Source organism: Nycticebus coucang, chromosome 19 (assembly GCF_027406575.1).
Source record: "Nycticebus coucang isolate mNycCou1 chromosome 19, mNycCou1.pri, whole genome shotgun sequence".
In the NCBI taxonomy this organism is placed as follows: domain Eukaryota; kingdom Metazoa; phylum Chordata; class Mammalia; order Primates; family Lorisidae; genus Nycticebus; species Nycticebus coucang.
The window spans coordinates 64,431,751-64,457,537 of NC_069798.1; the positions used below are offsets into that span (position 1 = coordinate 64,431,751).

Below are 25,787 nucleotides of genomic sequence, written 5' to 3' on the forward strand. Positions count from 1 at the left end.
AATTACAAACATATTTCATTTATAAATGAGGATGCAATATCCTATCATTCATTTCTAAAATTAAGTTTCCAAAACGACATAAAATTGTAATGGTGTATGTGTTAGCATACACACAAAAATCTATGTACATAAATTAAGGTTAAACTGCTCAAAATAATCACTTTAGGAAGCTATGTTTATTTTTTTGTACACATGTGGTCTCCTTATACTGCTCAGGCTGTCCTTGAATTCTTGGTCTCAAGCAATCCCTGACCTTGGCCTCTCAAAGGGCTAGGATTACAGGCCTCAGCCACAGTGCCCAGCTAGTACGCTGTGTTTAGAAGCCACAGTACTGCACATAGGAAGATTTTAGCAAAAGGCCAGCCTTGGTGGCTCATACCTATCATCCTAGCACTTTGCGAGGCCAAGATGGGAGGATCACTTGAGGTCAAGAGTTTGAGACCAGCCTGAGCAAGAGTGAGACCTCTATCTCTACCAAAAATAGAAAAAATTAGCCAACCATGGTAGCATGCACCTGTATATACTCCCAGCTACTTGGGAAGCTGAAATAGGAGAATTGCTTGTGCTCAGGAGTTTAGAGTTTGCAGTAAACTGTGATAATGCCATGGCACTCAGGCCCACGGAAACAGAGGGAGACTGTCTCCAAAACACAAACAAACAAAAAAATTTTAACCACCATTTTCTGTAGTCAAACTCAAATACACACTTGACAATAGTGGTAAACAGTCATCCTTTAGGGTGGTGTTCACTTTAGCATATAAAAAGGATTTTTTCCTTTGACCCTTCTCTGTATAGTCAGGCTTGGTAATAGTTTTTGGCAAAAAAATTAAATGACTTCAAAATACAAGACTTCTTTACATCTGTCATTTCAGTTTTCCAAACTGAAACTGATCTTGCATAATGAAGCCCACAGAATTTCATCTGCTTTTTAATTTCTAGTTCTGGCATCTATTTACAGTACACTGAAGATATCCCTCTTGCCCATGTATGTGTGTAGACGCTGCTCTCTCCCTAAAACCTGTCATTTCAATGACCTAAAAGAACAATTTCAAAAATATCTAATCAAAGTTTTTATTTTAATACAGGGTTGAAATAAAGTTTGTGTACAATTTAAAACGGTTTGCATACAGACTCCTAGAAGTATTTGGGGGGAGTATTCGCTCATATATATCACATATTTTAAAAATCAGCCTCAAAGTATATTTACTGACATGAAAAATGTCTAAAATACAATGATGTTTTTAAAATATAAAAATCATTCATACAAGTATGCTCATGTTGCTTCCCTGTATTTCGTTTGGTCTAGAATGATATACTTTGAAATACTTATATATAATATATAAAAAAAATTAAACTAAGCTTGTAAGAAAACGATCTCAGTATCTCAATATTTTATTGAGCCATAACTTTCAGGGAATCTTCTGTCTCCAAACATTTCCTTTAAGTGGTCTGAGTTACCTTCAATAAGCAATCAAAAAAGTGACTATAGCCCAGGATGGAGAGAAATGGAGTGGGAAAGGAGGGGAGGGGGGAGGTTTGACAGAGGGAGGGTAAAAGGCGGGACCACACCTATGGAGCATATGACAAGGGTACAAGTCACATCTGTCAAGTGTAGAATGTAAATGTCTTAGCACAATAATCAAGTAAATGAGGTGAAAGCTATGTTCTCTCAACAAGGCAGAGCAACTGGGTGGCTGTCACACCACTAGAAAAACCGCATTAAAAACTAAACTAAATAAAGATGTTCATATTTTGAAAAATCACTTAACCTACCATTCTGAAAACTGTAAATTTTATGTTAAGTAAGTAAAACTATATACTTTTTACCAAAGTCACATGAAGACTAAAATGAAAATCTGCATCCAGCAGTTGCTTATCAGTCTTGCTTCAAATGCAGCCATCTGCCACCAGGCAAGCATGTGAAATTCACAAGCTAGAGCCTTTCCAGTAACTACTGAAGGATCTCCACCTGGGAAATCAACTTTGTGAAATTTAGGGTAAAAAGAAAAGAGATAATTTAAAGAACAAAACAAAAGCAAAACAAAGCAAGCCTGCAGCAGGTGTACCACACACCAATCCACTGATGTCTTACCTCATCTATAACACAGGTAGGAGTAAACATTCAGTTTGTTTCATTCATACCTTCGCTTCAATTTTTTTATGACTGAGATAAAATCTTCTGAGACAGGATATTAAATAAAACTGTTACAAGTTCATTAGTAATCCCATAAAAAACAAAATGACTAAGTTAAAATTTCAGTATTTTGCTATTACTATAACACCAGATAAAAGTTCTGTAGTTTTTCTTCCCATAAAAAAACATTTCTCTCATATAGCAAACAGAACACATATTCTTATCTTCAAAGGTATAGAGATGAAGTCAAACACGATTCTATCCCAGTCTTTGAAAATGGCAGGCTTGACCTTACACTAACCTGTTCAGTGCGGTGTGCCAAGCCAAGGACGTCAAGGTAACCGCACATGGGCCAGTGCCACTCTTCAAAGACAATCTGTCATTCAGAAGATAAAAACTCATCCTAGCGACAGCAGCCCTAACTTCCCTGTGGGTTGCAGCCTGAACAATGGAACGGTGGCAGTCCTGCAGCCCACTAGCCACATGTGTTATCTTCAGAGTAAGGATGTCCTCTGTGGATAGCTTCAGTGTATCTAAGAATCTAGACAAAAAGAAAGAAGAGCAAACATAAAGCTATTTAAATAAAAGCTCACATTTATTGCTATATAAACCTTTGGCCAAAAGTTGCCTTATTTTCGTTTTCTTTTAATTAAAGGCTGACTTATAGCCAAAACAAACAAAAAAACCTGGTTTATAATGACATTAGGGTTAAACATTGATTTTTTTCCTCCTTACAGAAATAAAATTTTTATTCATGTAAGATTGACATTAGAATATTAAGACACACAAAAGTATCATCCTTACAGTAATGCATTCATGTATATACTTACTAAGATTTTACTCTAACAGAGCATTTTCCTAGTGATTCACATCTATTACTAATCAAACTTTACATAATTCTAAACTAGAACACAAAAAAATGTTTTTAATTTATATTTCCTTGTGTGATAGTTTGTTTGTTTGTTTGTTTTGCAGTTTTTGGTCAGGGCTGGGTTTGAACCCGCCACCTCTGATATATGGGGATGGTGCCCTACTCCTTTAAGCCACAGGCACCACCTCTTGTGTGATAGATTTTTAAGAGTAATGAACACATGTAAAATTTCAAACAAAGTAAAAAGCATAATCTTTAGTTAAAAAGCTAAACTGGATGATAATATCAAGTAAGAAAGTTACTTCATCTAAAAAAACATAAAAATCTAATTAGTTGCAATTAACTAAATATAAATGCTTTTTCAACTAAATATAACAGCTTACTTTTGTGTTTTAGTTTCAGAGTTCATTTGTTTCAACAGATTCTCACTCCCGTGATACCATGACAGGTTCCAAGCTATTCTCAGCATATCTGACACAGGCTTCAAGGCCAAACAGTCAGCAGATAAGGGCAAAACAATGGAGTAAGGACTCACAGCATGATGTCGGGTTACATGTACTGGTAGATGATACCTAAAAAAAATGTAAAGAAATATTTAAACTTTCAAATTCTCAAACGCCACTCAAAAAGATGAGCCACAAATGAGGGCTAGTTCTATGCCTCTCCCCCCACAATAATGCAAAGATCTCTCTCACAGCCCGTTTTAAAGTCATCTTTCTTTACGTAGCATTTCAACTACTCATTCACTATCTTCTAAAATCCCCCAAATACTCTATGAAACTCTTTTCTGAAGACTGACCACATTCTATGCTACATTAGAGTCACTGAAGAGATAAATAATACTCCTTGAAGTCGAGGCTCATGAATATAGTGAACCAAACTTCAGTCATCAGCTGAAACACGCATGTCAACTTTGTGTCAAGCACAGCTTGTCAGATCTACCATTCATTCAGTCCCATGCACAGCACTATGACACCAATTTATAGATGATCAAAATGAGGCTGACATAGGCTATATGAATCACCTACAACCACAGAGGTCACCAAGTGACTAAACTCCAATTTATTACTTTCACTTAAGAAGAGTTTCATCAATAAACTCAACAAAAGAGCCAAACACTATGTTTAGAAATAATATTCAAAAGCAGTATCTCTTAAGCCAGTTAAAGTTAATTTAGTACAGTTTAACACGAGAGCAATGCCTTTACTAGTAACATTACTAGTAAAACATTCTCAAACCCTTAATTCACATATTTGTGAGTGATGACAGATAAAATTGGGTAAGATTTCTAAGGGATACCTAAGTGTGTTTTTTCATTTCACGTGCCCCAATAAAAGAGTCTAGGGTGCAGTTCTATATACAAATCAGGTTTACTAATTTTTAAAAATGATACTTTGAAATTGGAATTTTTCACTAAAAGCAACCTTAGAGAAATGACTAATGATGGGATTGGGACTGGAAAATAGGAGACAAACACTGGCTATTACTTTGTGCCAGAAAGCAAGAAAGTACTAGAAAGACTTATGGTGCCATGTCAAAAGGACATAGATGCCTGTTTGAAAGGACCTGCACTAGACAAATCAGGAAGAATTTGAGAGCATCAAAAGATAGAATGAAGATAATGGACAATGATATTTTTAATAAAAAATCCATAACACTATTTAAGCAAGGGGTTGAGGAGGAAGAAGAATGCCATCTAGTGATGCAAAAGAAACAACAGAATTAGAAAATCACCTTCCACAACTCCGAAATTAATAATTGATACAAAAAGAAACAGTGGACACAAATTACTGGTGAAGCACTGTTGGGCTATGAGATATTCCTGAGACATAACTTTCATATGAAAAACACCCTTTTAACACTGAGGATAACTAGCAATTTTGGCACCTTAAGTGATCCACCTTAACATTACCAATAACAGGGAAATAATCATACAAGTTCCCATTGTGGAATATTCTACACAAAACTGGCCTATACACCACAAAAGGTTCAACCCAATAAAGAAAGAAAAAAGAGAAGGAAAGATATAAAGACTTTTCTGGGGGAAAAAAATCAAAAAATATCTATTTCCGCCTATAAATGGAAAGCCTATATCAATCAGACTAACTTCTTTACAAGGAAAACTAAAAAAGCTATGCCCTACATTTTCCAAACCTTTACATATAATTTTATGATTCCAAAAAAAGCTTAGGGCTAAGAGGCCAAGCAGAAAGCAGCCATTCAGAGCTTTTAGCAGCCATGTGTGGCTGGGGATACAAAAACTGACATTCAGAACTTGCCAAGAGGGGGGACTTCTAAACATCCCAGCCTCCCAGGTTAAATTCCTGTAGGACTATGCTCCAGATTAGTGCAAACCACAGAAAGACCAGCCTTTACAAAGACTGAAACCCAACCCTGAATCATCTCATCTCTATCCCTGATAGAATCAAATTCATCTGCCCATAATATAACTGCTGCCAGGAGAAAATTATATCATCTATGAAGGGAGACACCATCCATAATCTATATAATTTTTCACTTGCCATATGCAGTATTTGATCAAAAATGACTAGGTTTGCCAAAGACACAATAAAATCACTAAAAGAAAAACAAAGCATCCGCAAAAGGACCCAGTTATTGAGGTTATCAGAAAATAGTTTTTAAAATGATTGATTAATGTACTCAAGAAAACTACGGCATTATAGAGAATTTCATTAGACAACAGAAATGTGTAAAAACAACCTAAGGGAAAATTTTTTTTTTTTTTTTTTTTTGTAGAGACAGAGTCTCACTTTATGGCCCTCGGTAGAGTGCTGTGGCCTCACACAGCTCACAGCAACCTCCAACTCCTGGACTTAAGCGATTCTCTTGCCTCAGCCTCCCGAGTAGCTGGGACTACAGGCACCCGCCACAACGCCCAGCTATTTTTTGGTTGCAGTTTGGCCGGGGCCGGGTTTGAACCCGGCACCCTCGGTATATGGGGCCGGTGCCTTCCCAACTGAGCCACAGGCGCCGCCCCCAAGGGAAAATTTTAAAAAGTATGTACCCATAAAATTTTTTAAAACCTCCAAAATAAATACATAAACATGCCAAGTGCTATGGGCCATAGATAAAGGAACACCTAAGGGGCTGGGGGACACATCTCCTTCAGAGAAGCAACAATAAAACTGATGGCTAACATTCTGCACAGAGAGATCTAGGAATAAACTATAAATGCCTAAGAGGAAGCCACAGCTCTGAGCAACCGGGAGTGCCATGGCTCTTGTAAGCACCCTGGAAGCTATGCTAATGACGCACTTACTAGAGATTATATTTCCTCCTTGGGACATGGAACTTCTAAGCCTAGACAACTCCCAGTATCCATGAATATGATCTTATTCTAAGCATGACCACTGTAGTCATGCGAGTTTCATTGCTTAACCAAATCTGAAGACCATTAAGATTGGTGATGCTATTAATACCAAAGTCTGGGAAGATGTGGGACAGATGAAACTTTAACACAGCGGGTGGGCATGTAAATCAGTACAAACCCTTTGTCATCCTGCTTGGTAGCATCTACTAAAGCTAAACATATGAGTATCTTATATCCCAATAATGACACATGTGCAAGAATGTTCTTAGCAGTCATTTCTTCATAATAGCACAAAACAGAAATCAAACCAAATGACCATCAGGAAAAGAACAGTAAATAAAACTATTGTATATTCTTACATGCAATAAAACATAGCAATATTGATTCACACAAAGACACTGACAAATCTCTCCAAGTTGAGCACAAGACGCCAACTTTAAGACTGCATTTATTTATAAAGTTCAAAAACCAGCAAAAAATAAACTATAGTAATAGAAATTAAGATGGGATTATATTTTGGGGTAGTGAAAGCCAATCAGGAAGCAGAAAAGGGTTGCTAGCCTGCTAGTAAGATTTTATATCTTTAATCTGCATTAGCTGCATAAGTGTGTTTATTTGGAAAAATTCAGGGACTATACCCTTATGATTTGTATGCATCATGTATGCTGCATTAATAAAAACAATTTACTTTTTAAAAAGTCTAAAGAGACATGAAAACCAAACACAATGCATGACCTTGATTAATTCCTCCTCTGGGGGAAGTGGAGGGGAACTACCAAAGATATTTATAGATAACTGAAGAAACCAGATTATGTCACAGAATTATTTTTAATATTGTTAGCTGTGATCATGTCATAACAGTTACGTAGACAAATGTCCTTTATTTAAAGGCATGCATGCTGGAATATATAAGAAGGAAGTAAAATTAAAGATAAATAAGAAATCACTAGGAGAGAGAACACAATTAGACCCCTGTGTTAACAGCTGATACGCAGGCGCGTGTGCTCTACATTTTTTTCATCTTTTCTGTAGATGTGAACATCAAAATAAAAAACTGATGATGGGGAGGTATACTTACTGACATCTCCAAAGCACTGTATGTGATTTAAAATCTAAGTGAAAACTGGGACAAATTATAAATTTTGATTTCCTTTTCTGTAACAATGTTTCATCCTTCAAGAAAATCAGAGAAATCAATCCTTTACCTTCTAAAAACTGAAAGAGGCAAACTGAAGACTGATGGCAAAGGTTTATTGGAAGGATTAATAGACCTATTACAAAAAAGAAAAACAAAAAGAAATAACTGAGTGAATGATAGTTTTGTGTAACAAATAGAACTTCACCTCTTTGAAAATAGAATCAAGAGTAACTGGCCCATCATTTAACATAGTATTAATATGTTTGCTACTACCTGGATTTGCTAAGAGTAAATTATGCCTTTCTAAAATAATTCCACGTAACAGTTGACATGATGCAGTGGTTGTACCTGGATGTGGACTCCAGGTGGCCTGCCCACTGACCCTGCTCAAGATCACTGTTGAACAGAGATTATCATCCTAAACACCTTCCCAGGGTTTTTTAAAATAATAAAATATTTAAGAAAAAATACACAGTTGATAGTATATATTAAAAGTATATTAAGGACAAAAATCACTGCAGTAATTTATAGATTTTATACTTAGTAATGTTTAAAAATAAAATTTGAGAGTGACGTTTTGAGCCACCAGACTTTTTAAACACTGCTTACTCAAATCAAAAAATCACAGCACATATGAGGTCCGACAATTAAGTTTGTGAACTCATCCTAGAAAAAGTGCTACAAATCTCATAGCTGAGTATCACTACTATGGTCACTTCTAAGGTGACCCCAGTGATATTCAGCAATGAGGTGTGCAGCACTTTTTCTTTTTTATTTTTATTTATTATCATATATACATAGATCATGAATACATTTATGCCTTTGTGGGATTCAATGTGTTGATTGTTTGCACAAATTGGAGTGCTTACATCCTACTAATTACACCTATGGAGCATACTGCAAGGGTACAAGTCAAATCTATCAAGTATTGAACACAAATGTCTTAACACTGTGATTAAGTAAATAAGGTGAAAGCTATGAAGCACTTTTTCAAGTAGGAATTTGCAAACTTAACTGTGAGGTCTCACGTGTCTAATACACATGGAAAGCACAGCCTCACAAGTCAAAAATTTCCATGCATTGCTATAAGATTACATCAGAAACCTTAGATAAATAATTATTAAAACAAAAATAAATAAATTCTTATATCTCACCACGTATCCATTCTTGATACTTCATCAAATAATAGAAGACAAAATAATGCTCCAACTTCAGTCACAACATTGCAATCTTCATGAAATATCAATGAAACTAAGAAATAAAAAGAAATGAGACTTTATATTTTTACTTCTAGAATGAACTTCAAATTTAAAACATCATAAATTGAAGGGAAGAGAAATGCAGCATTAACCCAGGTAAGTTGATAGCCCTAAATCACAGGCTCTCAAACTTTAAAATATGTAAGAATCACCGGGAGCGCTTACTGAAACAGTTTCTGCTTCATAGGTTTACGAAGAAGCCTGCAAATCTACATTTCTGGTAAATTCCCAAGATGCACGCACTACAAGCCCAGGAGCTACACTTACAGGTCCACTCACTAGACACTCTCCACTTTTAGATAATCATAGAAAAAACTGATTAGAGTTTCTAAGAAGGTTTTGACAAGTCATTTAATTCTAGTTAATGTTTCCTCACTGAAAAATTCCCTTATTTTATAATTTTTTCCCTTTATTACAAATACATAATCATAGAACTTAGATTGGTCTTTAAAATGCTGTGTTTGTGCCATGTTGTTATTGTGGGTTTTGTTTCTTATTTATTATGACAAGATGGTGGGAAAGGATAATGCTCTGAACGAACAGATATAGCGTGTTAGCTCTACAACTTACTATGTAGCTATGTGTCCTAAACAAATTCTTTAACATTAATAAGCTTCAGTCTGCACTTCCATAGTGTCCTCACTGCTACAATTTCTCAGGGCTTCAAACCTATGAAACTCTAAACAAACAGGTCAGCAGCAGTGCCAATCACCCAGGAATAATAACATAATACAGATTATAATACAGAGTTAGCAAATTCAGGGAAGTAGCAATAAGAAATTAGTTTTGGGCGGCGCCTGTGGCCTGTGGACCGGGTAGGGCGCCGGTCCCATATGCCGGAGGTGGTGGGTTCAAACCCAGCCCCGGCCAAAAAAAAAAAAAAAAAATTAGTTTTGACAGACACTATTTTTCTATTTGCATCATAACAGGCACAATTAAAAACAGTAATAAACTAAAAGGTAAAGAAGCAGAGAAACAAGTAGACATTTCATATCAGTGGAGAGAAAATAAGTCATAATATTTCCAACTACATAAGAAATTGTTGAAGATGGCTGACTGAAGCCAGCTTTCCACAGAGGCTCCCGTCCAGAAGGAGAGTTAAAGGACAGAAATTTGGCAAGTAACCTGGTGGATTTAAGCTGCACCAAAAGAGAAGGTTGAAGAACGCACATCAACCCCGCTGAGGTGAACTGTGACCCCAAGGATACAAACAAAAGGTACAAAATCCATCATCAAGCGGACGGGAGTCCCCTCCCCCATGAGAACAGCTCGGAGTGCCCCACAAACAAACGGAGTTCAAAGATGCTCCCACTACACTCAACTGGAGAGACCCTCTAAAAACTGGACCTACCTCCCCTACTAGGGTGCCATGGCGTTCCCCTGCCAGGCATAAAACTGTATAAAACTGTATATATTCTCTGCCGGCAACTCTGAGCTCCGAGCACTCCCCCTCCACTCTCACTCTGAGGTCTGGAGGCCTATCCCCCAGGAGTCCAGATTCTTGGGCGATTTCTCAAGGGGTGTGGACAGTGCCTAAACTGAAGCTGGTCAGTGCTGACTCTGGGGTAGGGGAGTGAGGAGAGGACGGTCAGCTAAGAGGCAACCACAACGGAGCAGCACTGCCCTGAGGTGCAGAGCAACAGCCGTCTTTTAGCAACAATAGGGCTTACTGCCGGATATTCAGAAGCCACACCCCCTGTCTCCCTGGGCAACCAGAGGAGGCTGGGTATCTACTCAGGTGGCAACTACCATGGAACAGATCTGGGACGGAAATGCAGGCCCTGTGAGTAAAGGGTTTGCCTGAAGCGGTACCAACCTAGGTGGTTGAAACGCACTCCCAGACCTGGGAAGTTCCCAGGGCAAGGCTGAACCAGAGGACCACTTTATAGAGCCTAAGATGTACCTGGCCCTCAGGGAATCATCAGTCTATAGACAAAGGAAGACAGGAGGCTAGAACTGACAGGTAACCGAATACAAACCTGCAGGAGCAAAGACAGGGACTGAGGCACAGACTCTGGAAACTCAAAACAGATTCTCTTCTGCAGGGGAATTTAGCAGGGACAGAAACAAATTCCCGCAAAGTTGTTCTGTTCTGTCAGTAACATCAATCAGGGGTGGGGCTGGAACTGAGTGAACACCCCCCAGCTTCCATCAAGCGCCCAAGGTTGTCAGGCCTCACCTCCGCCTACTAGAGGCAGAGCGCAGCGGCCTGGCTGAGCAGAAATAGATTTCCTTGTGATTCAGGCAGGTGCAAACCCCTTGAGTATCTGTTCACTACAGGCAACTTGGTCAGCCAACTGCATGGCTATCAGTGACTGGGTGTGACAGAGGTGCAAGGTGGGGAAGGAGACATCAACCTTCCCAGACTGATCTATTTGCTAGGTGGGTCCTCCTGAATCAACGCAGCGGAGGACCCACCCAGCACTGGAGCAAGCCATATCAGAGTAGTCACCAGACCCCTGTGATCCAGTTGCCAGAAACCTTTTAAACTCACCCACCTGAGACAGGTGCTGACTGAGACACTTGATTTGAACCTTTTGAACTAAGCCAATCGCCCAAGAACTATTCAGGTTGTGCCCGGGGTATGTGGTTGTAGGAGGATTTCATTTTCCTTTTCCAATTGCTGCCTATGGTGAGTGGGGTGACTTAATTGCTGGTATTTCTCCACAGCTGAGACTTCAACCAAGAGTAACTGTTTCACTAGGGTCAAACACAAACCAGCTGAAAACAAGACAAAACCACTTAGCCCCACCACACCAAACAGGTCCCCAGTTTCTCAGGCCATAGCACTGTACAGGTCCTCGACAAAGCCCCAGGGGAAAAATCAAACGGTGTAAAACAATCAAGGAGCGGAATGAGAAGAAAAACTCTGGTAACATGAATAACCAGAATAGATCAACCCCCACAAGGAAAGATAAGGCAGATGTAATTAAAGATCCCATTCATAAACAGCTGGCAGAGATGTCGGAAATCGAATTCAGAATTTGGATTGCAAACAAGATTAATACAATGGAGGAAAATTTGGAATTAGAAGTTCAAGGAGCAATTCAAAAGTCGGAATTAGAAATTTGACGAGAAATTCAAAAGTTGTCTCAAGAATTTAACGAATTTAAAGACAAAACCACCAAAGATTTTGACGCACTGAAGCAAGAATTTGCAGCCCGCAAAGATCTGAAAAATTCAGTAGAAGCCCTCAGTAACAGAGTGGAGCAAGTAGAAGAAAGGATTTTTGACATGGAAGACAAAGCCTTTGAACGCTCCCAAACTCTCAAAGAGGAAGACACATGGAGAGCAAAAATGGATCATTCTCTGAAGAGAGCTTTGAGATAATTCGAAGAAGGCTACTATCCGCCTCATTGGAATCCCTGAAAGTGAGGAGGTGGCCTCGCTGGCCACAGAGGCCCTTCTCTATGAAATTATGAAAGAGAATTTTCCAGACATGCCAAGATATTCAGAAACTAAGATAGCAGACAGTTTCAGAACCGCAGAACGACTCAATCCGAATTAAGACATCCCCAAGGCATATCATAATTAACTTCACTAAAGTTAATATGAAGGAGAAAATTCTGAAAGCACCCAGACGTAGGAAATCCATTACCCACAAAGGGAAGAATATTAGAATGACTGAAGATCTCTTTGCTCAAACTTTTCAAGCAGGAAGAGGGTGGTCATCAACTTCTAATCTCCTAAAGCAAAATAACTTTCAATCCCGGATCCTGTATCCAGCTAAACTGAGTTTCATTTATGATGGAGAAATTAAATACTTTAATGACATTCATATGTTGAAGAAATTTGCCATAACCAAACCAGCTCTTCAGGATATTCTCAGACCTATCCTCCATAATGACCAGCCCAATCCTCTATCACAAAAGTAAACTCACTCAGAAACATTTGATAACACTCCAACTTCAAGGATTAAAAATGTCACTGGACTTTCGAAAAACTTGATACCCAAAATTTTACCAGACTTAGCAATATCCTCCGTTAATATGAACGGCTTAAACTGTCCTCTAAAGAGGCACAGGTTAGCTGACTGGATACAAAAACTCAGGCCAGATATTTGCTGCATACAAGAGTCACATCTTACCTTAAAAGACAAATATAGACTCAGGTTGAAAGGATGGTCATCCATATTTCAGGCAAATAGTAATCAGAAAAAAGCAGGTGTTGCAATTTTATTTGCAGATACAATAGGCTTTAAACCAACAAAAGTAAGGAACAATAAGAATGGTCACTTTATATTTGTTAAGGGTAATACTCAATATGATTAGATTTCAATTACTAATATATATGCACCCAACCAGAATGCACCTCAATTTATAAGAGAAACTCTAACAGACTTGAGCAACTGTATTTCTTCCAGCTCCATAATAGTTGGAGATTTTAACACTCCTTTGGCAGTGTTGGATCGATCCTCCAATAAGAAGCTGAGCAATGAAATTTTAAGATTTAAACCGAACCATCCAACATTTGGATTCAGCAGACATCTACAGAACATTTCATCCCAACAAAACTGAATACACATACTTCTCATCAGCCCACGGAACATACATGAAAATCGATCACATCTTAGGTGACAAGTCTAACCTCAGAAAATTTAAAGAAATAGAAATTATTCCTTGCATCTTCTCGGACCACCATGGAATAAAAGTTCAGCTTCAGTAACAACAGGAATCTCCATATTCATACAACAACATGGAAGTTAAATGACCTTATGCTGAATGATAGCTGGATCACAGATGAGATTAAGAAGGAAATTGCCAAATTTTGGGGACAAAACAACAATGAAGACACAAATTATCAGAACCTCTGGGATACCGCAAAGGCAGTCCTAAGAGGGAAATTTATAGCACTGCAAGCCTTTCTCAAGAGAACGGAAAGAGAGGAAGTTAACAACTTAATGGGACATCTCAAGCAACTGGAAAAGGAAGAACATTCCAACCCAGTACAAGAAAAGAAATAACCAGAATTAGAGCAGAATTAAATGAAATTGAAAACAAAAGAATTACACAACAGATCAATAAATCAAAAAGTTGGTTTTTTGAAAAGGTCAATAAAATAGATAAACCTTTGGCTAACCCAACTGGGAAAAAAAGAGTAAAATCTCTAATCTCATCAATCAGAAACGACAAAGACAAAATAACAACAGACTCCTCAGAAATTCAAAAAATCCTTAATGAATATTACAAAGAAACTTTATTCTCAGAAATATGAAAATCTGAAGGAAATTGACCAATACTTGGAAACATGTCACCTTCCAAGACTGCCAGGATCAAGTGGAAATGTTGAACAGACCCATATCAAGTTCTGAAATAGGATCAACCATACAAAACCTCCCTAAAAAGAAAAGCCCAGGTCCAGATGGCTTCACGTAAGAATTCTACCAAACCTTTAAAGAGGAATTAGTACCTATATTACTCAACCTGTTCCAAAACGTAGAAAAAGAAGGAAGACTTCCCAACATGTTCTATGAAGCAAACATCACTCTGATCTCCAAACCAGAAAAAGACCCAAAAAGAAAAGAAAATTATAGACGAATATCACTAATGAATATAGATGCAAAAATGTTCAACAAGATCCTAACCAACAGAATCCAGCAACACATCAAACAAATTATACATCATGACCAACTCGGTTTTATCCCAGGGTCTCAAGGCTGCTTCAATATCCGTAAATCTATAAGTATAATTCAGCATATAAACAAATTAAAAAACAAAGACCATATGATTCTCTCAATTGATGCAGAAAAAGCTTTTGATAATATACAGCATCCCTTCATGATCAGAACACTTAAGAAAATTGGTATAGAAGGGACATTTCTTAAAATGATAAAGGCCATCTACAGCAAACCCACAGCCAATATCGTACTGAATGGAGTTAAATTGAAATCATTTCCACTCAGCTCAGGAACCAGACAAGCTTGCCCATTGTCCCCACTGCTCTTTAACATTGTAATGGAAGTTTTAGCCACCGCAATTAGGGAAGAAAAGGCGATCAAGGGTATCCATATAGGGTCAGAAGAGATCAAACTTTCGATCTTCACAGATGATATGATTGTATATCTGGAAAACACCAGGGATTCTACTACAAAACTCTTAGAAGTGATCAAGGAATACAGCAGCACCTCAGGTTACAAAATCAACATTCATAAATCAGTAGCCTTTATATATACCAACAATAGTCACGCTAAAAAACAGTGAAGGACTCTATTCCATTCACAGTAGTGCCAAAGAAGATGAACTATTTGGGAGTTTATCCAAGGACATGAAAGATTTCTATAAAGAGAACTATGAAACTCTAAGAAAAGAAATAACTGAAAATGTTAACAAATGGAAAAACATACCATGCTCATGGCTGGGAAGAATCAACATTGTTAATATGTCCATACTACCCAAAGCAATATACAATTTTAATGCAATCCCTATTAAAGCTCCACTGTCATACTTTAAAGATCTTGAAAAAACAATAGTTTGTTTAATATGGAATCAGAAAAAAACCTCGAATAGCCAAGACATTATTCAGAAATAAAAACAAAGCAGGAGGAATCACGCTACCAGACCTTAGACTATACTACAAATCAATAGTGATCAAAACAGCATGGTACTGGCACAAAAACAGAGAAGTAGGTGTCTGGAATAGAGAACCAAGAGATGAATCCAGCTACTTACTGTTATTGGATCTTTGACAACCCAACTAAAAACATTCAGTGGGGGCTCGGGGCCTGTGGCTCAAGCGGCTAAGGCGCCAGCCACATACAGCTGAGCTGGTGGGTTCAAATCCAGCCCAGACCCTCCAAACAACAATGACGGCTGGAACCAAAAAATATCCGAGCGTTGTGGCGGGCACCTGTAGTCCCAGCTACTTGGGAGGCGGAGACAGGGGACTTGCTTGAGCCCAGGAGTTTGAGGTTGCTGTGAGCTATGAGGCCATGGCACTCTACCCAGGGCAACAGCTTCAGGCACTGTTTCAAAAAAAAAAACATTCAGTGGGGAAAAGATTCCCTATTTAACAAATGGTGCTGGGTGAACTGGCTGGCAACCTGTAGAAGATTGAAACTGGACCCACACCTTTCAACATTAACTAAGATAGACTCTTACTGGATTAAAGATTTAAACTTAAGACATGAAACTATAAAAATACTAGAACAGAGTGCAGGGAAAACCCTTGAAGAAATCAGTCTGGGCGAGTATTTTATGAGGAGGACCCCCCAGGCAATTGAAGCAGCTTCAAAAATTCACTATTGGGACCTGATCAAACTAAAAAGCTTCTGCACAGCCAAGAACACAGTAAGTAAAGCAAGCAGACAGCCCTCAGAATGTGAGAAGGTATTTGCAGGTTATGTCTCCGACAAAGGTTTAATAACCAGAATCCACAGAGAACTCAAACATATAAGCAATAAAAGAACAAGTGATCCCATCGCAGGTTGGGCAAGGGACTTGAAGAGAAACTACTCTGAAGAAGACAGGCGCATGGCCTTCAGACATATGAGAAAATGCTCATCATCTTTAATCATCAGAGAAATGCAAATCAAAACTACCTTGAGATACCATCTAACTCCAGTAAGATTAGCCCAAATCACAAAGTCCCAAGAGCAGAGATGTTGGTGTGGATGTGGAGAAAAGGGAACACTTCTACACTGCTGGTGGCAAATTAATACATTCCTTTTGGAAAGATGTTTGGAGAACACTTAGAGATCTAAAAATAGATCTGCCATTCAATCCTATAATTCCTCTACTAGACATATACCCAGAAGATCAAAAATCACATCATAACAAAGATATTTGTACCAGAATATTTATTGCAGCCCAATTCATAATTGCTAAGTCATGAAAAAAGCCCAAGTGCCCATCGACCCACGAATGGATTAATAAATTGTGGTATATGTACACCATGGAATATTATGCAGCCTTAAAGAAAGATGGAGACTTTACCTCTTTCCTGTTTATATAGATGGAGCTGGAACATATTCTTCTTAGTAAAGTATCTCAATAATGGAAGAAAAAGTATCCAATGTACTATGAAACTAATTTATGGCTTTCACATGAAAGCTATAACCCAGTTATAACCCAAGAATAGGGGGAAGGGGTAAAGGGAGGGGAGGGAGGGGGGAGGTGGGTAGAGGGTGGATGATTGGTAGGATTACACCTGCAGTGCTTCTTACAAGGGTACATGTGAAACTTAGTAAATGTAGAATGTAAATGTCTTAACACAATAACTAAGAAAATGCCAGGAAGGCTATGTTAACCAGTGTGATGAAAATGTGTCAAACAGTCTATAAAACCAGTGTATGGTGCCCCATGATCTCATTAATGTACACAGCAATGATTTAATAAAAAATAAAATAATAAAATAAAATAAAATAAAGAAATTGTTGCCATATAACTGCCCACAATAATGGGAAAGAAAAGGTTCAGCTCTCTACCTTATGATATACACCAAAATGAATTTTAGATATAAAGATCTATTTCTTTTAAAGAATACTATTAACACATTAGAAGAAAAAACAAGAGTACATGTTTCCAATCTGCAATTGGAGAATGCCCTGCTTTAAGAACGTGAAGAAAATCCTAGCTGCTATAATAGAAAAGCTTCATGTATTTCTGTAAAATATTTAAGCACATTTAAGGTTAAAGATATAATAACAAATACATTTAAAATGATAGAAATGTTGAAAAATATTAATAACATAAAATATAGGTAATATCTATGTTCAAAAAGAAACCCCACAAGGCGCTAAAAAATTCAACAAGAAAATAAATGATGTGCTCTAGAAATAAAATAGAAAAATAAAACAGTAATAATATTATTTTCACCTTTAAGATTAAAGAAAAATTTTTTTTCTTTTTTTTTTTGGTAGTTTTTGGCCACACCCAAGGTTGAACTCACCACCTCCAGTATATGGGGCTGGCGCCTTACTCCTTTGAGCCACAGGTGCTGCCCAGATTAAAGAAAAATTTTAAATGAGACATTCATTATTGGCAAAGTTGTTAGGAAAATATGTTTTGTTTTGTTTTCTCTTTTTGAGACAGGTTCTCACTCACTTCTGGGCTCAAGCAATCCTCCTGTTTCAGTCTTCTGAGCTACAAGGCACAGGCCACTGCAAGCAGCTAACATATACATATTTTTTAATGTAGAGATGGGGGTTCCCAATGTTTTTCAGGCTGGTTTTGAACTCCTGGCCTCAAGTGATCTCCCCACCTCAGGCTCCCAAAGTATATCCAGTCTATGTATGCACAAAGATGATCATGCAACATGATTACTGTGACAGTGAAAAATCTGAAACTAATATCTAGCAATATAGCAAACTGAAATTCTGAAATAATATGTAATAGGTTTTAAATTTTTTTATTTTTAAGAATATAGATTCAAAACAAGAATATAGATTCATATGTAATAATATGTTAAGATATTCAAGACATATTCGCAGCTGAAAAAAATGAAGCAACACGATACTAAAGTTCGTAGTATGAAAAATAAATCTGTGAACAGAAAAGATCATTTGGAACAATACATTCCAAACAATAACTAGAACATTCTTCTCTGGAAAAATTGAGAGAAAGAAATGAAAACTTTAAGAATTTTACTTTATATACTTCTCTATTATCTGAATTTTTACAATGAAGATATATAAGTTTGTAATTACTTAAAACAGTAACAAAGAAAGGTATGGAAGTTTGGGCTCTTTTCCTGCCTCCACTATTATCAGGTTATGACCTTGGCCAAGGTGCTAAATATCCCTAAGATGGCATCGTAAGTTATTTCTAAGTAAATTTATAACCCTGAAATACAGTATAGAATTCTGCCATAACATGAAGTTTACCTCTATAATTCAGTATGTCTGAGAGGTTATTTAATTATTATACCTGTCAATCTAGTCACCATGCTATAGACAGAATAATCTTTATCAAATACATTCTTTCCCTATTTAAGGACCTTAAATTGCTCCTCCCTGCTATTTAATAAGACTAGCCGGACCTGCATGAACTGCCCTCCCTGTCTCAGCCTGACATTTTCCCTTCACCCCAGACACTCACAAATCCAGCCATCCCTACACCAACCACCATCTCAAACACGTCATTCTCTCTCACACACAGCCACGTGTGTTAGTTCATTTTGTGCTGCTATAAAGTATTACCTAAGACTAGGTAATTTATAAAAAGAGGGTTTTTGGCTCACGGTTCTACAGCCTGTACAAACATGGCACCAGCATCTGTTTCTAGTGAGAGATTCAAGGAGCCTCCAGTCATGGCAGAAGGCTCAGGGACAGGAAGCAAGTCACATGACAAAAGGAGGAGCAAGGTGGGAGCAGGTGCCAGTCTCTTTTTAACAACTGGCTATTTTGTGAACTAATAAAGCAAGAATTCACTCATTTCCACAAGGAAGGCACCAAGCCATTCATAAGAGATCCACCCCCATGAGCCAAAAACCTCCCACTAGGCCACTCAAGGTAAGCCTTCAACATTGGGGATTGAATTTCTACATGAGATTTGGAGAGGCCAAACATCCAGACCACATCTCCATGGGTTCCTCTATATGGAAGTCAATCCTCTCCATTTGAACTCCTATTCATTTCTAAAATTCTAGCTTAGATGCCACGTTCCCTGGAAGCAATCTCTGATGCTTTCCCACCATCCAATCTATTTGGCACTTCCACTGGTGCCGTGAACCCTGCTAATATAGATATTACTTTGCTGCATTATATACTTACTTGTAAAAGTCTCTAACTCTATTATACTTGGTATGAGGGTCATTACCATGCTCATCAATATAACCCAAGGGCCTAGCACTGTATTTAGCACATAATACCTATGTGCTTAGTAAGTGTTTGCTAAGAAATGGATTTTCTTGGTTAAGCAGCTGGTTAAAAGAATTATTTTTACCCTGAAATTAAATCCACTAATGAGAGATATTGTAGTTCATTTTCAAACACATTGAAGTAATTTTTGCAACAGTGATAGATTATAAAAATTATTAAATACATAGTACCAAAAGTGTACAGATTATGTTGCCTTGGAAAGTGCCTTAGAATCCAGTAGGTGCTCCTAAGTTTAACGCTTGAATAATATAAATAAAAAAGTCAACTACAGACTAAATTCAATTGAATGTAGTTACTAAGACAAATACTAAAAGAATTAAAGAAAACTAAAAATCCTTCACTGCTGCTTTTTCAGACCATTAATCTGTAAGAACTCACAAAAATTTTACACTCGAAATTTTGTAAGCCTAAACTCAATTTGAAAATTTACCTAGTCTGGACCTCTACCAATGCTGCTTAAACTGTATCTTATTCACTTGGCAAGCAGAAGCCATTAGGAGGGGGAAAATGCTAAAATAAAATGACTATATTCTAACAGTATATCTTGAACATAAATCTAATTTATCTCCTACATGCCTGATAAACCGACAAGGTTAAGTATATTTATTTGAACAAGATGCTTCTTATAAAATATTTAAAAGCAGTAGCCTAAACTTCTAGGAAAGAAAATAGTATAAAATTTTATCAAGGTTGCTATTGAGAACAGAAGAAAAAGAGAAAAAACATTGAAAAAGAAAAATTATATGAAACTTGTCCATGTGAACACATTACTAAACTAGAATCAAATAAAAATGAGTTAAAAGAAAAACCACACTTTATAAAATGAAATAAATTTTTGCTAGAGTTATTCACGATGGACTAATTTCCCTGCTTATAGTTTGGTCTACACTCTTCATGCCAGTCTCATGACATAATCAGATATCCCAGCAGAGGTTCCAGGATCTGAATGCTCAAGGTAAACAAGCGAGAGGGAACAGACAAGAGGCAGGAGACAGCAGCTCCAACATTATCTAGTTCCAGATTACAGTTTACTGCCTGAGCGCCAACGATAGTCAGGGTATAAAGAAGGAGCAGAGCCTTCAGGTTGTCTCAGCTCTAGGGTCCATTCAGCATAGGAATTATAAGGAAATTGCTAAAAAAGTAGTAAATGTTTTCCATTGTGATGAGTTATTTTAGTTGCATGTTCACACAAACTTTGTATTTTATTAGTGGAATAAAAAGTAAATATTACCTACAGTTAAAGAAGAAATTGCTAATATCTGCTAATACTGATCCATTAGCAGAGTTTCTTTCACTTACTTCTGAATAACAGGGTCAAGACAGAAGGCTGCTGTGAGAGGGAGACACGGATGATGGGATCAGCACACAGAACTTTCCTCAGGAGTGTGAGGCAAGGCTGTATCAAACATTCTATCACCTGGTCAAGAGGGAAAACGCAGTTCTTTTATTTTCGCTATCTCCAAGGTGAGAGAAAATACACCATAATATTATCTTATTCTGAATTTTATGTTTTTCCATCAAGATTATGTAAAAACTAAAATGCAATCATAGAAATTACTTTCCACTGAAAATAAGTTTTGTATGTTCTTTTACTTATGGAAATATTAAGATTAGTTTTCCTTCTAGAACCGTACATTTAGAAATTAAAATGAACAAGATAGGGGGTGTTACTTAACACTTAAAATCCAAGTACTCATCCAAATTCAGCTGAATTTAAGCTCAGATCTGATTAATAAAAACAGCAGCCTGAAAAAGTATGTCTAGGTACACATTCACCTTACCTTTCCATCCTGACCCACGCATTCATTTAAATACTCAATTATCTTGTCAATTAAGCATAACTTTTTCACCACAGCATGCATTTTAATATCTGTAATTGAAAAAAAGTTACTAAAAGTTAACATACATTTTTGTGACTTTAAAAACATATTTATTTTGAAATATACAGAACTCATATCCACACAATTTTTGAATTATTACAACTTACACCTGGAATTAAAATTACAGAATGAAACTTAACTTTTTACTTTATATGCATCTATACACTTTAAAAACATTTAAGTAACAAGAATATCTTACTTCTACAATATAAAATAAAAATTTAAACAGGAATTATGTGGACTAATTCAGACTCTGAAAAGTAATAGAATTTTTAAGTATACAAATAACTCCTTTGTATACTTAAGGATTTGTATTTGTACATGGAAAATTATCCTTTTATTTGTACATGGAAAATTATCTTCTTTACATTGTTTTATTGACATATCTTCTCTTTTCCAAATTTATCACCTAAACACGTTTAAAATTTTCTATAAGCTAATGTGTAAATATGGATTCATGTGAACATTTTGCTATTCATAAAAACTTAAGGTAAAAGCTTCCCAGCAAATGGGCACGGGAGTCAGCAAGGGACTTCTGGAACCCAAGAGGAGGACAAAAACAGTGGAAAACTGTCAAGTGGTTGTGTGTGTTCAATCAACCTAATACCACCAGCAGCCATAAGTAAAAGCAACAGTGAGACTGCAAACCGGAAAGGCCTTACCTGTGAACTGTTTTGGTGTTTTTAGACTTGGCACTCAGTTGGCAAGAGCTTGAGCAGGAGTGCGGAGAACTTTGGGCATTGTCTAGGGACCAAGACTGAGCCACTGAGCCAGACGGAGCTAATAGTGTTCGGCTGTGGGCCGCAGGGAGCCATTTTGAGAGAACTGCCCCGTCAAACTACGCCCTCAGGGTCACAGAGCAAGGATCGGGCAGGAGCTTGTAACCTAGTGATTGAGCAGCCTAAATGCGGGAACTGAGCTGCCTTACAGTCTTAACCCTCAGGGGCAGACTGAGACCGGTTCTGGCACACTGGAGCCTCGGACTGTTGCCCCAGGTAGGGTAGAGTGCCATGGTGTCACAGCCCATAGCAACCTCAAACTCCTGGGCTTGGCACCGCCCAGACCTCCATAAGAGCTGCGCCAGCCCGCATGCCCTGACCAGGAACTGCAGGAGCCGTGCAACCCTGCGTCCTCCCTCCTGAACCCTCCCTGCCTCCACACCGGCAGACTCATCTGGCGAGGGACTCTGGTAGCCGCGTGCCCTCCGGAGCACTCCCTGCCTCTGCACAGAGCCCTTCTCCTGGCCAGGGCTACCTGTGCAAAAGTCACTGGATGCCAGGCACTCCAGAACCATGCACACCCCTTCCCACCCTGTTGCTGTATCCAGGTGTATCACACTCCAGAGCTGCTTCAACAACCAGAATGCCGTGGCTAGGGCAGCCCGAGAGGAACTACCCTGTTTTCCCGAAAATAAGACATCCTCCGAAAATAAGACCTACTTACAGGAAAGATAAGATGTCCCCTGAAAATAAGACCTAGCGCATCTTAGGGGGCACACCTTAAAATACGACACTCTCTTATTTTCGGAGAAACAGGATACACAGGGTCACTCCCTACAAAGATCCAGCAACAATAGAGTGATCCTGCTGGGGTCTAATGTTGAAGAGACACCTCCCCAACTCTAAGGATGCCCAGAGGCAACGGTGAAAAACAATCATGAGGCAAAAACAGAAAAACTCTGGCAATATGAATAATCAGAGTAGATCAACTCCCCTAAGGATCAATGGGGCAGACATAGCACAAGATCCCATGCACAAACAAATAGCCAAGATGTCAGAAATCGAATTCAGACTCTGGATAGCAAATACGATGGAATTAGAAATCCAAGCAGTAACCCAAAAGATGTCTCAAGAATTCAACGAATTCAAAGACCAAATGACCAAAGATTTTGACACACTGAGACAAGAAGTTGCAGCCCTCCGGAAAAACACAATAAAATTCCTCAGTAACAGAATGAAGCAAGCAGAAGAAAGGATTTCTGACATTGAAGACAAAGCTTTCAATGCTCCCAGACTCTCAAAGATGAAGAGAAATGGAGGGCAAAAACAGATCACTCTCTCAGAGAGCTCTAGGGTAATTCGAAGAAAACCAATATTCGTCTTATAGGGATCCCTGAAAGCGACGAACTGGCTTCACAAGGCACAGAGTCTCTTCTCCATGAGAATATGAAAGAGAACATTCCAGACATGCCAAGAGATTCTGAAATTCAGATAGCAGACAGTTTCAGAACTCCAGCAGAACTCAACCCAAATAAGACAACCCCAGACACATCATAATCAATTTCACTAAAGTTAATATGAAGGAGAAAATTCTCAAAGCAGCCAGATGAAAGAAAACCATCACTTACAAGGGCAAGAATATTAGAATAACTGCAGCTCTCTCTGCTTAAACCTTTCAAGCTAGAAGAGGATGGTCACTGACTTTTAATCTCCTAAAACAAAATAACTTTCAACCCAGAATCCTGTACCCAGCTAAACTGAGTTTCATTTATGACGGAGAAATTAAATACTTCAATGACTTTCACATGTTGAAGAAATTTGCCATAACTAAACCAACTCTCTGGATATTCTCAGACCTATCCTCCATAAAGACCAGCATAATCCTCCACCACAAAAGTAAACCCACCCAGAAAATTTTGATCAAATTCCAAATTCCACAGTCAAAAAAGGATTAAAAATGTCCACCAGACTCTTGAAAGGCTTATCAATATGCTCAATTAATGTGAATGGTTTAAATTATCCTCTGAAGAGGCACAGGTTGGCTACCTGGATACAAAAACTCAAGCCAGATATCTGCTGCATACAAGAATCTCATCTTACCTTAAAAGACAAATTTAGACTCAAGTTGAAGGGACGGTCATCTATACTCCAGGCAAATGGAAAGCAGAAAAAAGCAAGTGTTGCAATCCTATTTGCAGACGGAATAGGCTTTAAACCAACCGAAATAAGGAAGGATAAGGATGAACACTTCATATTTGTTAAAGGTAATACTCAATATGATGAGATTTCAATTATTAATATTTATGCACCCAACCAGAACGCACCTCAATTTATAAGAGAAACTCTAACAGACATGAGCAACTTCATTTCCTCCAGTTCCATACTAGTGGAAGATTTTAACACCCCTTTAGCAGTGCTGGATACAGCCTCCAAAAACAAGCTTAGCAAAGAAATTTTAGATTTAAACTTAACCATTCACCATCTGGACTTAACAGACATCTACAGAACATTTCATCCCAACAAAACTAAATACACATTCTTCTCATGAGCCCATGGAACATACTCCAAAATCGACCATATCCTAGGCCACAAATCTAACCTCAGAAAATATAAAAAAATAGAAATCATTCCTTGCATCTTCTCAGACCATCGTGGAATAAAAGTTGAACTCAATAACAACAGGAACCTGCATACCCATACAAAAACATGAAAGCTAAACAACCTTATGCTGAAGGATAGATGGGTTATAGACAAGATTAAGAAGGAAATCACCAAATTTTTGGAACAAAACAACAATCAAGACACGAATTATCAGAACCTCTGGTATACTGCAAAGGCAGTCCTAAAAGGGAAATTTATAGCACTGCAAGCTTTCCTCAAGAAAACGGAAAGAGAGAAAGTTAATAACTTAATGGGACATCTCAAGCAACTGAAGAAGGAAGAACACTCCAACCTCAAACCCAGCAAAGAAATAACCAAAATTAGAGCAGAATTAAATGAAATTGAAAACGAAAGAATTATATAACAGAACAATAAATCCAAAAGTTGTTTTTCTTTGAAAAGATCAATAAAATAGATAAACCTTTGGCCAACCTAACCAGGAAAAAAAGAGTAAAATCTCTAATTTCATCAATCAGAAATGGTAACGATGAAATAACAACAGACCCCTCAGTTATTCAAAAAATCCTTAACCAATACTACAAGAAACTCTACTCTGAGAAACATGAAAATCTGAAAGAAATCGACAAATACCTGGAAGTACGCCACCTACCAAGACTTAGCCAGAATGAAGTGGAAATGTTGAACAGGCCTATATCAAGTTCTGAAATAGCATCAACTATACAAAATCTCCCTAAAAAGAAAAGCCCAGGACCAGATGGCTTTATGTCAGAATTCTATCAAACCTTTAAATAAGAACTAGCACCTATATTAATAAACCTCTTCCACAATATAGAAAAAGAAGGAATATTACCCAACACATTCTACGAAGCAAACAGCACCTTGATCCCCAAACCAGGAAAAGACCCAACAAGAAAAGAAAATGATAGACCAATATCACTAATGAATACTGATGCTAAAATACTCAATAAGATCCTAACAAACAGAATCCAACAACTCATCGAAAAAATTATACACCAC

At 37.7% G+C, this 25,787-nt stretch overlaps 1 protein-coding gene across 1 annotated transcript in view; it reads right to left on the reverse strand.

The window, feature by feature from the left end:
- Positions 1 to 25,787, reverse strand: part of RTTN (rotatin) — a 181,849-nt gene that overhangs the window by 103,227 nt on the left and 52,835 nt on the right. The window contains exons 20-25 of the mRNA XM_053571779.1: positions 21,331 to 21,419; positions 20,849 to 20,966; positions 8,629 to 8,725; positions 7,542 to 7,607; positions 3,389 to 3,577; positions 2,436 to 2,675 (exon numbers count right to left, since the gene is read on the reverse strand). Of these exons, the coding sequence (XP_053427754.1) occupies positions 2,436 to 2,675; positions 3,389 to 3,577; positions 7,542 to 7,607; positions 8,629 to 8,725; positions 20,849 to 20,966; positions 21,331 to 21,419 (799 nt within the window). The remainder of the gene's footprint in view (positions 1 to 2,435; positions 2,676 to 3,388; positions 3,578 to 7,541; positions 7,608 to 8,628; positions 8,726 to 20,848; positions 20,967 to 21,330; positions 21,420 to 25,787) is intronic.